The 12,056-nt window shown below is 39.4% G+C and overlaps 1 protein-coding gene across 1 annotated transcript; it reads left to right on the plus strand.

Annotated features, from left to right (window-relative positions):
- The first annotated feature begins 880 nt into the window (after window positions 1-880).
- On the plus strand, window positions 881-5,249 carry SPINK9 (serine peptidase inhibitor Kazal type 9). The gene is made up of 4 exons (XM_032395263.1): window positions 881-935; window positions 1,873-1,901; window positions 3,900-4,027; window positions 5,094-5,249. The coding sequence occupies exons 1-4, from the start codon at window positions 881-883 to the stop codon at window positions 5,137-5,139; spliced, it is 258 nt and encodes an 85-aa protein (XP_032251154.1). The 3' UTR covers window positions 5,140-5,249.
- Window positions 5,250-12,056: the final 6,807 nt, after the last annotated feature.

Here is a 12,056-nt window from a genome sequence, read left to right on the forward strand (position 1 = left end):
AGGTAAATGAGGTGTGACTGCTCACCAGCTCCACCCACTGTTCCATCTCCTCAAATTTAGATTCTTGGGAAAATTATCCCCCCTGCTAAAGAGCATCAATCATTGCTTGTTTCTGCTGAATCAAGACTTGGGTGTTGAGGCACCTGGGTGGCTCAGCCTGTTAAGCATCCGACTCTTGATTTCGGCTCAGGTCATGATCTTGGGGTCATGGGATTAAGCCCCACGACGGGCTCCATGCTGGGTGTGGAGCCTGCTTGAGATTCTCTCTCTCCTTGTCCCTCTGCCCTTCTCCCCCCCTAAAAAAGACTTGGGTGTTGATACTTTTTCTCTATACCCAGTCTGGAGTCTCATCTGGCAACATTTCCTACTTGGTGTCAGAGGAAAGAGGGGAAACTGGGAAAGTGTCCGAACTTAGAAAGCTGCCATGCTGATGAGTGTTCCCGGAAGTAGTACAAAGACGAATATGTAATAAACCTGGTTGAAATTACTTAACTTCTCTGTCACTTCATTTTCTCATCTGTAACACAAAGAAAATGGTAATAACTATCCAATAGATTTGTTATGAAGATCCAATGGTATAACAGATGTGAAAGCACTCAAACTCTCAAGTATGTAAAGAAATAAGGAAATAACAACAGCTTTATTGGGTTCTATTATCTATTAAAATATCATGGGCAACTATTTGATTTCACAATAAAAGAATTCCCACACTAGCGAATGTTTCTGACCTCTTCCCATGATTCTGTTTCTGGAAATAGCTATTTCATAATTGAGGCAGGAACTCTTGACAATATATAAGGCAGGACCCAAGTGGGCAGAGCAGACACCAGAAAGTCACTTGTTTTGCCACCATCTGACCACGCTTGGCCACTTCAGCAGCATGAAATCAACAGCTTGTGCCCTGCTCTTGGCTCTGGCACTTATGACCATCTTCAGTAAGTATCTCCCTCATAACACCACCCCTATCCTGATACCAACAGCTCATGTCATCTTTTGCTCACAGCATTCTGGGATATACACAGCATGTACATAATAAGGGAAGCTTTTTGAAATGCATTTTTCTTGTCTCTACCAATAAATCGCTAAATGATACCATCTTTGGGGCTGAGTTGACCTAAATGGTCAGCTAAGGCCAAATTCTTATCCACATAAACATTTTGTATAACTTCTTTGGTAAGTGTACATCCAGACTCTGCTTTGACTTGATATCTCCATTTATGGGGACCTCATTTCTTTATAAAACTGTCCCATCAACTGAGGGTAGCAGAAGGGGAGGTGGGTAGGGGGATGGGATAACTGGGTGATGGGCATTAAGGAGGGCAGTGATATGACGAGCACTGGGTGTTATACGCAACTGATGAATCACTGAACACTACATCTTAAACGAATGATGTACTATATGTTGACTAATTGAATTTAAATTTTTTTTAAAAATGTCCCATCCATTGTTTGGCAGCATGAGCTATTATTATTTTTGCACTGAGTTGAAATCTGCTTCCTAAGAATTTTCAACTGCTGGTCCAGCTTCTGCCATCTATTCCTACTATACAATAGCAGACATTCACTAGATATAAAACCACTTCTTGTTTTCAATATTTCCTAAACTCTGACTATGAGGTAGGAAAGAACAAAACTCATTATTATAGTAGCTTCTCCATGCTTTTGGCTATGCTCTCATCCCATCCAAAAAAGAAAAAAAAATTTATGTTGAGCTTCAACCTTTGCTATTATATTGATACACAGTTCTGAAGAGAGTCTTATATTTTTGATAGGCAGAGAGCTGAAACATAAATGAAAGACCATTTTTTTTTTAACAAGCTTAGGTTCTTCCAGAGTTTAATTTGGTTTCTCTTGTCTTTGTTTTTCTCACAGATGTAGAATGTGCTCCACACCCTCAACAGGTCAGTACATCCATCTTGATATAAAAGTCCCACTTCTATGTAATTTTAAAGCCGGTATCAACAAGGAAATATTTGCTACTGTACATTAATTAAATTGCTACATGTTTGACGATTTTTTTAAATATCAAAACTGATTTTATTTAAAAAAACTATTAAGAGACCTTTCTGAAATGGACGTAGTAGAACAAAGTGGTTAGATACCTAGCATCCGAGTTATAAAGTCCTGGGTTTGAATTCCAGCTCCTTGATCGTATGGCCATGGGCAACAATACTTGCCTCATAAGCTTATTGCGAGGGTTAAAACCTCAGTGTTTGAGGAGAGTAGAGCACAGTACCTGGCACCTAGCAAAGCTCAAGAAGGACAAGTCATGATTCTTATCATTGTTAAATGGGTCACATACATCTTTGTTCTTTATCTTAGGGAATGAAGATTTTAATTTAACCTTCCCTTTATGACTCATATTAAGCAGTAACTATTGTTGAGAAAATCTAGGTGTGGTAGTAAAAACTTTAAACCAGGAGCCCAAGCTCAATGGCTTTTTAGCTGTATGCCTGCAGGGCCGAGGCAGCTCCTTTCACTTCTTTTGAGTCTTTCGTTTTACGTATTAAAGAGAATAAGAGGATGAAGAGTGTACATTTTGGAGTCAGACAGTCCTGAGTCCAAGCCATCCTTCATGATTTAGTAGCTGCTTGAGAATGAAAAAGGTTAATGAATATAAGCCTTGGTAGTTTCTGGTCAAACTGCGCATATGACGTAAGTCCCAACACTGGGGTTTGAGCAGGCAAGAAGTGAAATCATGCTGACATATACTCATCAAGCGGCACCATCATTCCCATTCTCCACTAGACTCCACTAGCTTCTGAGCTCCTTCTGCCATTTTATCATGCTTGCTAATCTTTGTGTTGCCAGCCGTCAGCTCAGCCCTAAAACTTAGAAGGTACATGGCATATGGCAACCAAAGGAATGAATGGGTTAATTAATGGAACATAGCTGAAGGGGAAGATGAATTTAACCTGAAGTTTGGGTATATTTCAGGCTACCCAAGTGGAGATATTCAACAATTAGTAAGACATCACATGTAGAACTCTGAGTCAGAAAAACTGGGAATGTAAAGTCTTCTGTATAGAGCTCGAGTTTGTGTAGTCCTGAACGTAAAGCCAAGGGATAAAACTATAGTATTTTTTCAGTATTTTCCATGTCATTAAGTGCTAAGCATTTTACACGTATCTTCTTGATTATATATATTTTTACTTTAACCTTACAATGTAGTTATTGTCGCCCTTACTTTGCAGGTAAGGAAACCAAAGCTTAGAGAAGTAAAATGATGGTCCCAGGGTCATGTAGTCAGGATTTGAAATCTGATGTATTTGACTTTTACTGTCCACACTCTTCAATTTGCTCATAAGTGAAAACCCCAGAAAACTCTGTCTTGGTGACTGCATACCTGCTCCTGCAGGGGGCTTCACATTGGCTTTGCTCCTAGCATTTACAACAGTGGTTGGTTCTCAACTACAATAGTAAAATACATGTGTCTGTCTATGCGCTGATGAAGTGTGTAACACGTGCTTTGTGACCAATAATTAATGGTAAAAGTTGCTAATGATGTGCTAGTTCTTAAAATTATAGGAAGTATCCCTATAATACATCTCATACTTGCATTCAGATACAACTTTTTAAGGGAAAGAGAGAAATAGCAGGATGTGTAGAAAACTAACATCAGGGGAATGATTACATCTGTGAATCTGCCATGTGTGTTTTTAAATTTAAATTCTTAATTTTTAGGTAAATTATTTGGTTACAAGCTACCATAAAGAAGTTTATCACTCATGATTTTATATCTGATGCAAGAAATCTTTATACTTGATCTATTGCGAAGGGGTTGGATGAGAACAATTAGAATAAGAAACAAATGATTTGAGAGCCCTCTAAACTTGCTTGGGAAATCCTAAGTCCTGGGAATAAAAATTTGGTTGAAGGCTTTTAATATGTATTTCCAGGTTGATTGCAGTAAATATAAAAAGTCACCACCAGGAAAAGAGGGATTCTGTCATGCAGTATATGCACCAATTTGTGGATCCGATGGCAAAACTTACCCCAATGATTGCTTCTTCTGTTTTGAAGTTCAGTAAGTATTGAAATATTTTTCTTTTCTATATTTAAGGTGTAATTAGGTGTTATGACAAATATACCTCAATTAGAAGAAGTGGTTTAGGGCACAATGAATATGTAAATATGATGAATACATAGAATTTGGGGTCCCTAGTGTCTTTGGATCTGTGGGTGTTCTGGCAGTAAGAGTAAATCAAAGAACCCTAGAATCTGTAAGTTGGAAGGAAATTTGAGGGTCATCTAGTTCAGCGTCCACCTACTAATCTATTGTTTGAATTCCCTCTACAAAAAACTCAAGTCATCCCACAGTGTGTGCTTCATTATTTCAAGGGACAAGGAACATCTCTCCTCCTAGGCATGCCAGGCCAGTCGTCTGTCAGAATGAACCATATCTATTGTTCAGTTTTAATAATTAAGTTTAGATGTGTTAGAGCCCCCTAATTATTGGCACAAAAGGGGATAATATCTAAAAATCCTAAAGAAATTTCTCTGTTTCAGAGTATGATTTATGTATTGAAGCTCTAATAAAAATTAAATTTGAAAATCAAATAGCCAAAAATAGCTTAAAGTTACAAAGTAATCATCTGAAAGATATATTAGTACCAGCTCGAAAAATATAAGATTGTGCATGATATACCAGAATGTATAGAAACATATAGATCCTTTTAAGTATTTTCAATACTTACATGAATGAAAACAAACACCTAATATAGATGGCATATCATTCTGGTTTGTTTTTTTATCAGAAAAAAATTACTTTTTTTTAGAAGATTTTATTTATTTGAGAGAGAGAGAGCGGGAGCAGGGGGTGGGGGCACAGAGGGAAAGGGACAAGCAGACTCCCCACTGAGCATGGAGCCAGACACGGGGCTCGATCCTAGGACCCTGAGATCATGACCTGACCAGAAGGCAGATGCTTAACAGACTGAGTGACCCAGGCGCCCCCAGTCACTCCTTCCTTTTAAAAACATCAATGAGTGGATGGACTTGGGGATTCATTAGTGAATGCTAATTAGTTCTGGATGCTAATAAAATGCCTATGGCCTCAGCAATTTTCATTTGTTGCTATTTTCTCTCCACAGAAAAACTGACAACAAACTTAAATTTGTACATTTTGGAAAGTGTTGAATCTATCTTGTGATTCCAGTTCACACGAAACACACTTCTTCTCCCATATAACCTATGCCGCATTGCCTAATCTTGTCACCATTATGTCTGGATTTCCTTGTAGAATAAAGTAGACCTACATGAAATAAACATGTCTGACTCTTTTTATTTAGGAGTTGAATCCTCCAGATGTTTCACTTTTGGGTGACGTCTAATGGACCACCTTAGGGCCACATCCTGGGAGAAAAGGGTCAACTAAGACCAGTAGCTGGACCCAGAATATCAAAGGACCTGAATCTGATGCCTTTTTCTTTTATTTTTTTAATTTTTTTAAAAGATTTTATTTATTTATTTGACAGAGAGATAGGAAGAGCAGGAACACAAGCAGGGGGAATGGAAGAGGGAGAAACAGGCTTCTTGCCAAGCAGGGAGCCCAATGCGGGGCTCGATCCCAGGATCTGGGATCATGACCTGAGCCGAAGGCAGACGCTTAACAACTGAGCCACCCAGGTGCCCCTCTGATGCCTTCTTCTTGCCCAGGCTAGGAAAACACCCCCTGTGCATAACTTAGTTCTTGTGTATTCCTGAAAAATGAACAGAAAAAAACGGGAGCCTCCAAGTACAAGAATCAGGAAATACTGTTTTGCTAGATGTTTCATACATTTAAGACACGAAAGCTGCCCTAGACGGCTCTTTATTTTCTACCAGAATACGTGTTTGTAAAATGTGGCTGGTCAACGTGCCCAGTAAAGCTGTGTAAATTCCCATGAATTAGTTGACATCTTTCATGAGTTTTTTCCCCCCTAAAGTTTTTTTTTAAATCTAAATTCAATTAGCCAACATATAGTACATCATTAGTTTTTGATGTAGTGTTCATTGATTCATTAGTCGCGTATAACACCCAGTGCTCATCTCATCATGTGCCCTCCTTAATGCCCATCACCCGGTTACCCCATCTCCCCACCCACCTCCCTTTCTGCAACCCTCAGTTTGTTCCCCAGAGTCAAGAGTCTCTCATGATTTATCTCCCCCTCTGATTTCTTCTCATTCAGTTTTCCCTCCCTTCCTCTATGATCTTCTGCGTTATTTCTTATATTCTACATATGAGTGAAACCATATGATAATTGTCTTTCTCTGATTGACTTATCCCCCTAAAGTTTGATCTCAGATCTAGGACCTGAAACTTATCTGATCTCACTATTCATTACATTATATGTTTCAAAAAACATATTATTATATGTTCCAAGATCATATTGTCTGTTCCAAAGAACAGAGAGGATACCTTGCACATCTTTTTAATCCATTTGTGCACCTCTGCAATTAACATATATCTTTTAAAGCCTACTTTGTGTCAATATCTGTGATAGGCTTTGGAGCATACAATGGTAAATAGAATAGACTTGATCTTGCCCTCTTGGAGCTTATATTCTACGGAAGAATTTGCCATGCTTAGTATAGCATCTTGCACAGAACTGATATTATGCAAATGTTTATTAACATTGAATCAAAATTAAGCAACATTTCAATTGGATTATAGCAGCACATTATGCATGCATTTAATATATGAAAATCTAACTATATATTCTCTGCAAAGAGAGAGAAAGAGAAAATAGAGTCAAGTCCTTTTGAGCTGTGTTTTTGTCCACAAATCCATTAGAGATTCAGACACCAAGACTGACCACAAAATGACCTATGCTAATTTCCAAAGAATTCAAGTAGAGTGGTGTTCTCTGGGGTGGTTTATTTTCTTTTGTTTTCTCTTTCACTTTTTGTTGTTGCTGTTGTTTCCTGAATGATGCGAGACCATCACTAGGACTACTTAAAAGCACTCTTCAAAGAAACTTTTTATTTTTTCACTAAGATTTTATTTATTTATTTGACAGAGAGAGACACAGCAAAAGAGGGAACACAAGCAGGGGGAGTGGGAGAGGGAGAAGAAGACTTCCTGCGGAGCAAGGAGCCCCATGCAGGGCTTGATCCCAGGACCCTGGGATCATGACCTGAGCCGAAGGCAGACGCTTAACGACTGAGCCACCCAGGTGCCCCAAAGAAACTTTTTAAATAAATGGAAAATACTGACTTAGACTTCATTTGTCTTTTCACCAAATATTAAATATCCACTCTTTGCTAGATGCTAGAAATATATCAATGCGCACACAAATATAACAATTTATCCTTCCTTCATGAAGCTTTAAGGTTACATAGGAAGAATGATATTAACAAAATATCAATCAAATATATATATAAATTAGACTAACTAGGGCAATCAGGAAAGACCTCCCGAGGCCCTCCTGAGTTGACTTATAAGCAAAAACCAAATGATGGGTAGAAGTCAGGCAAAGGAAAATGGAGGAAGCAGTGGAGATGGGTGGAAGGAGGAGGCAGTAGCCATGGGATTGAGAGGCGAGAAGCATCATTCCAAGCAAAGAGAGCAGCAGGAGACTGCAACATAACAAACCAGCACAGACAGTTATTGGCCAGTTCGTGTTTTTCAGCCACTCTTCCTCCCAAGCCTCCCTACTATCCATTGCCCACAATCCATTTCCAACTGTCTCCAGAGTGATAATTCTCAAACATAGATCTTATCTTGTCACCTCCCTGCTAAAATCACTTTAGTGAGTCTCACTGCCTGTAAGTCCATCAGTGCTGGCCACCTCTCTCTCCAGCCTCATCTCTCTCCATTCTACATTATAAATGGACTGGTCACCACTCTCAGAACCCTCCAGGCACTTTGCAGTTGTGCACATGCTGGTCCCTCTTCCTCCAATTTTCTTTCCCACTTCTCCATCTCACCAATTTCCACTCATTAAAAAGATTCATCCCTAATGCTCTCTTCTCTAAAAAGCTCCTATGTATTCTCTAATGAGCGTCTCCTATGTATTCATTCATTCATGTAATCCTCCCAGATTATCAAGCATCATAGTATATTCTCATTAATTTGTTAGCATCTGTTTCTTTTGCTATACTGTGAGATCATAGCTGGCATGCTGCAGGTATTTGATGAATGCGTAATAAACTAACTGAATTAAATTAAGATGAATTGAATTTGACTTCTATCAACAAGTAAGCAAGGAACATGGTGTCTTATCCCAGATAACCCTGAAGTCAGATGTCACCTCCTGATCCAACTGTGGCATAAGACTATATGACATCTGTTTGCATTCTACACCAACCCAAACTCTGGAATGCATCTTCAAGTTCCCATAAAAAGAATCCACAGATATACAAATAAGAGAGAGCAATGGCTGCTTTTCCAGAGATTGTGGGGGAGTGACTTAAATGGTAGTCACCTTGCTCACCTACAGCCTAAAACTCCCCATTGCATTCCTATCCTCTACAGTCATCTCTTGCAACACCACCTTGCAAATCCTTGTCATTTGTAACATGAAAAGGAAATTGACATAAAATTTTAAAGATGCACAAATAAAAGAAAAGAAAAACAATTAAATCCATTTGCTAAAATCTGTTGCTAGAACTGAAGCCTACTCACATTCTAAGGAATCTCATTCTGTTTCATTTTTAATTAGTTCTTCCTCATCGTTCAGCAAAGCAGGCACTACTCCAGCCAATAAACCAGTCCTTCTGGAACAGGTAACTCCTGCCTCTCTGGGAGAACAAAGGGAAGCTGAAGCACTGACTTCGGAATTTTAATTGACAGTGATAGTACAGATCAAGGAAGTGGAAGCCAGAGCTACAAAAACATTCCTTAGCAAAACCTATCTGCAGGGACACATCCTGAAAACTTTTCCGAATTTCTTAAGAAAAGGAACTCTGAACTGAAGTCAATTGAAGTTAAGCCTTTTATGAGTGCCTGCTGAAACGCTGCTGGAAAAGAACTACTGAGGTTGTGAAAGATGCCTCTGGGGAGCTCAGGAAACTACCCAATCGTTCCACTTGCCAGACTCCTGGGCGCTGATTTCCTGGGATGTGAGTCATTTAACGCTCAAAAACAGGCTCTGTGGCTAAAACAACGAAGGCCAGGAGCAGCCCAGCCCTGTATGACTGACTCATCAAAGAGTAAGCCTGGCTTCTGGGTTTCATTCTTCTTCTGCCCCATTGTTCCTGAATTTCATTCCATAAGCCCAAGACCCCTGTTCTGACCAAGGCAGCTTCCCCAGCCTGAGGCCCTGTCCAGCAGCCCAGCCCTCTGGTCTTGCACTTCCAGCTTGTGCTCTTTGCTGCTCTTCTCTTCTCCACTCTACCTGGAGCCTAGTGGCAGGCACCCCAAAATATTGGCAGACATCTGTTGTGCCAGTCGCATCCCTGGTCGTCCTGTCTCTGTTTGGGCTGCCTATCAGGGCTCCAGTTCTTTCTTGTTTATCTATGGGGCCCATGGATTGCCTGAACCACCATCTGTTTGCTGCCACACCCTTTAGATATTGCCGTGTCCTCCATGTCAGGTGAAATTATTTGTGAAGCCTCTGTAATATAATAGTTAAGATGGTGATCGTTTGGCAATATATACAATTATCAAATCTTTATGTTTAATACCTAAAACTAATATAATGTTATATGTGAATTATATCTCAATTTTTTAAAATTTCAAAAAGAGAAAGAAAAAAACCTTAAGGAAATTAAAAAAAAAAAAAAGAAAGGATATGGGGCTTTGGGAATAGAGAGCCCTGGGATTAAATCTAGATTTGCAACTTCTGAGTAACGTTGAGTTACTGGTTGAACCTGAGTTTCAGTTCCTGCATTTTAAAGTGGGGACAACAACAGTTCCTTATGGACTGGTGTGAATCAACCTGTAATACAATACATAATACTGTGCTTGGCACATAATTAGCAAACAGTGAATGAATGATTTCGAAAACAGTAACAATAAAAATCTGTGGTCATCCTAACTTTGTCCCCTAAGCGCAACGGGTAGGCTCGGCTTTTCATTGTCTTCTCCCCAGTTCCACCCTAGCACAAGGCCACCCCTGCCTGACCCCTGCCTGACCGGCTCCTGAGAGAACACTATGGACCTCCTGTTAGAGCAGACCATCACTGACACAGCCACAGAAGGCAGCAGAGTGGTTTGACTGCAATGAAAATATACTCCCACTGGGGACTTTGGGAAGTTTTTTAAGTTATTCTCGTTTTTGGTTAAAAAAAAAAAAAAAAGAAAGGAGGAAAGAAAAAGAAAAAAATATGTGTCTTCTGGTTTGGAGTCCCCTGAGAACAGAGGATTGGATCCTATTTATCTTTTTGTCTAAAATGGATATTGATTTGTTTCTCCACTGCCTGACATACAGTAGGCAGCCTGACATATATACGTAATTTTTAAACTGTCAGGGGAAAAAAAATGAGAACAAACTTAGGCTGAATGTATTCAAAGTCATGTATTCAACATCCTAATGGCATTAAGAGTCCCACACTAAATTCTACATTGCCAGCGAATAACAAGAGAAAACAGTGTTATTTAGCAAAGGGCAGAGAACAGAATAACAAAGTTAATTCCTCACAGCTGGAGATATGTTTCTAGCCTGGGGCTGCATGAGGGTCTTTGCCAGAGGAGAGGAAGATAGGGGAGCATTTGTGTTGCTATTGGCATTTAAATTGTACATGTGTATAATACAGACTCTCTTGTATATGTGACATATGACAAAATAGAGGATAGATAAGTAGATGGATAAGGAGAGAAGGAGTCGATGTTCTCTGGTATAAATTGGCTGTGAAGTTGAGATTTGCTAAGTGAAAAGCATCAATATGTTTGCCTTTACGGCATTCTCTTCTCCAAGATCTAGAGGCCTCTTTGACATTGTTTTTCTCAAGGACAGGCACTTATTCTTCTCCTGAAATAGTGCTACACAGAGAGGGAAACTAGCCCATATAGGGGCCCAGATCATAGAGGGAGGGATCCAGGGTGGGGTAGGGCATTATGTCACTCAACTGGCCGGAAAAGTTCCACTTTCTCATTGAAACCTCCCATGAAGAACAAAGCACAGAATCAAGCGCATCTTGTGACAGAAACCACTGTAAAAAAAAGGGACGTCAAATATTGAACCAGCGATTCAGAGATTTCTGGATTATCACAGATCAATTAAATTTCGTTTTAACATAATTATTTATTGCAAAATAAAGTAAAAAACACACACAATAGAAATCCAAAACAAGGGGCGCCTGGGTGGCTCAGTCGTTAAGCATCTGCCTTCAGCTCAGGTCATGATCTCAGGGTCCTGGGATGGAGCCCCTCATCCGGCTCCCTGCTCAGCAGGAAGCCTGCTTCTCCCTCTCCCACTCCCCCTGCTTGTGCTCTCTCTCTCACTGTGTCTCTCTCTGTCAAATAAATAAATAAAATCTTTTAAAAAAAATCCAAAACAAAAAAATCACCCACGATTTTCAGGAAACTTCTCATCATTTTATCCATACACCATGAATACAGTTTCCACGTTGGCAGTAATATCATAAATGCAATTTTGTGTTCCATTTTCCTTAATGTTATGCCACAATAATATTTAATTTCTTCTTTTGTCTTTTTTTTCTTTCCTCCCTAATCTCTTGAAATAACCAGCATACACAGCAGCCTTAAAAAAAAGTAACCATTGGGAGACTAATATAGGGTTGCCATTTTTTATCTAAAAACTTTAATAAAAATTAAAATCTACTTTCTTTTTTAATTTATTTATTTGAGAGATAGAGAGCGTGTGCATGACGGGGGGAGGGGCAGAGGGAGAGGAAGATAGAATCTCAAGCAGACTCCCTGCTGAGGAGGGAGCCCAATGTAGGGCATGATACCATATCCCTGAGATCAAGACCTGAGTGGAAATCAAGAGTCAGATGCCCAACTGACTAAGCCACCCAGGCACCCCTAATCTACTTTCATAATTACTTTATAACATGAAATGATAGTTGTAATCATATACTATTTTTATTACTAAATGGTTCTTATTTTTTCCCAAAAGTCTCATCTGAACCAAGTAGTAGCATTTAAGAACCACTCACGAAGACCAGTG

Source organism: Phoca vitulina, unplaced genomic scaffold (assembly GCF_004348235.1).
Source record: "Phoca vitulina isolate PV1807 unplaced genomic scaffold, GSC_HSeal_1.0 scaffold83, whole genome shotgun sequence".
NCBI lineage: Eukaryota > Metazoa > Chordata > Mammalia > Carnivora > Phocidae > Phoca > Phoca vitulina.

What these genes read in the sequence shown, in the direction of transcription:
- SPINK9 (XM_032395263.1), top strand. Translation starts at nt 881, where the DNA reads ATGAAATCAACAGCTTGTGCCCTGCTCTTGGCTCTGGCACTTATGACC. An exon ending in GGCACTTATGACCATCTTCA is followed by an intron (nt 936 to 1,872) that starts GTAAGTATCTCC and finishes TTTTTCTCACAG; the next exon opens with ATGTAGAATGTGCTCCACAC. An exon ending in TTCTTCTGTTTTGAAGTTCA is followed by an intron (nt 4,028 to 5,093) that starts GTAAGTATTGAA and finishes TTCTCTCCACAG; the next exon opens with AAAAACTGACAACAAACTTA.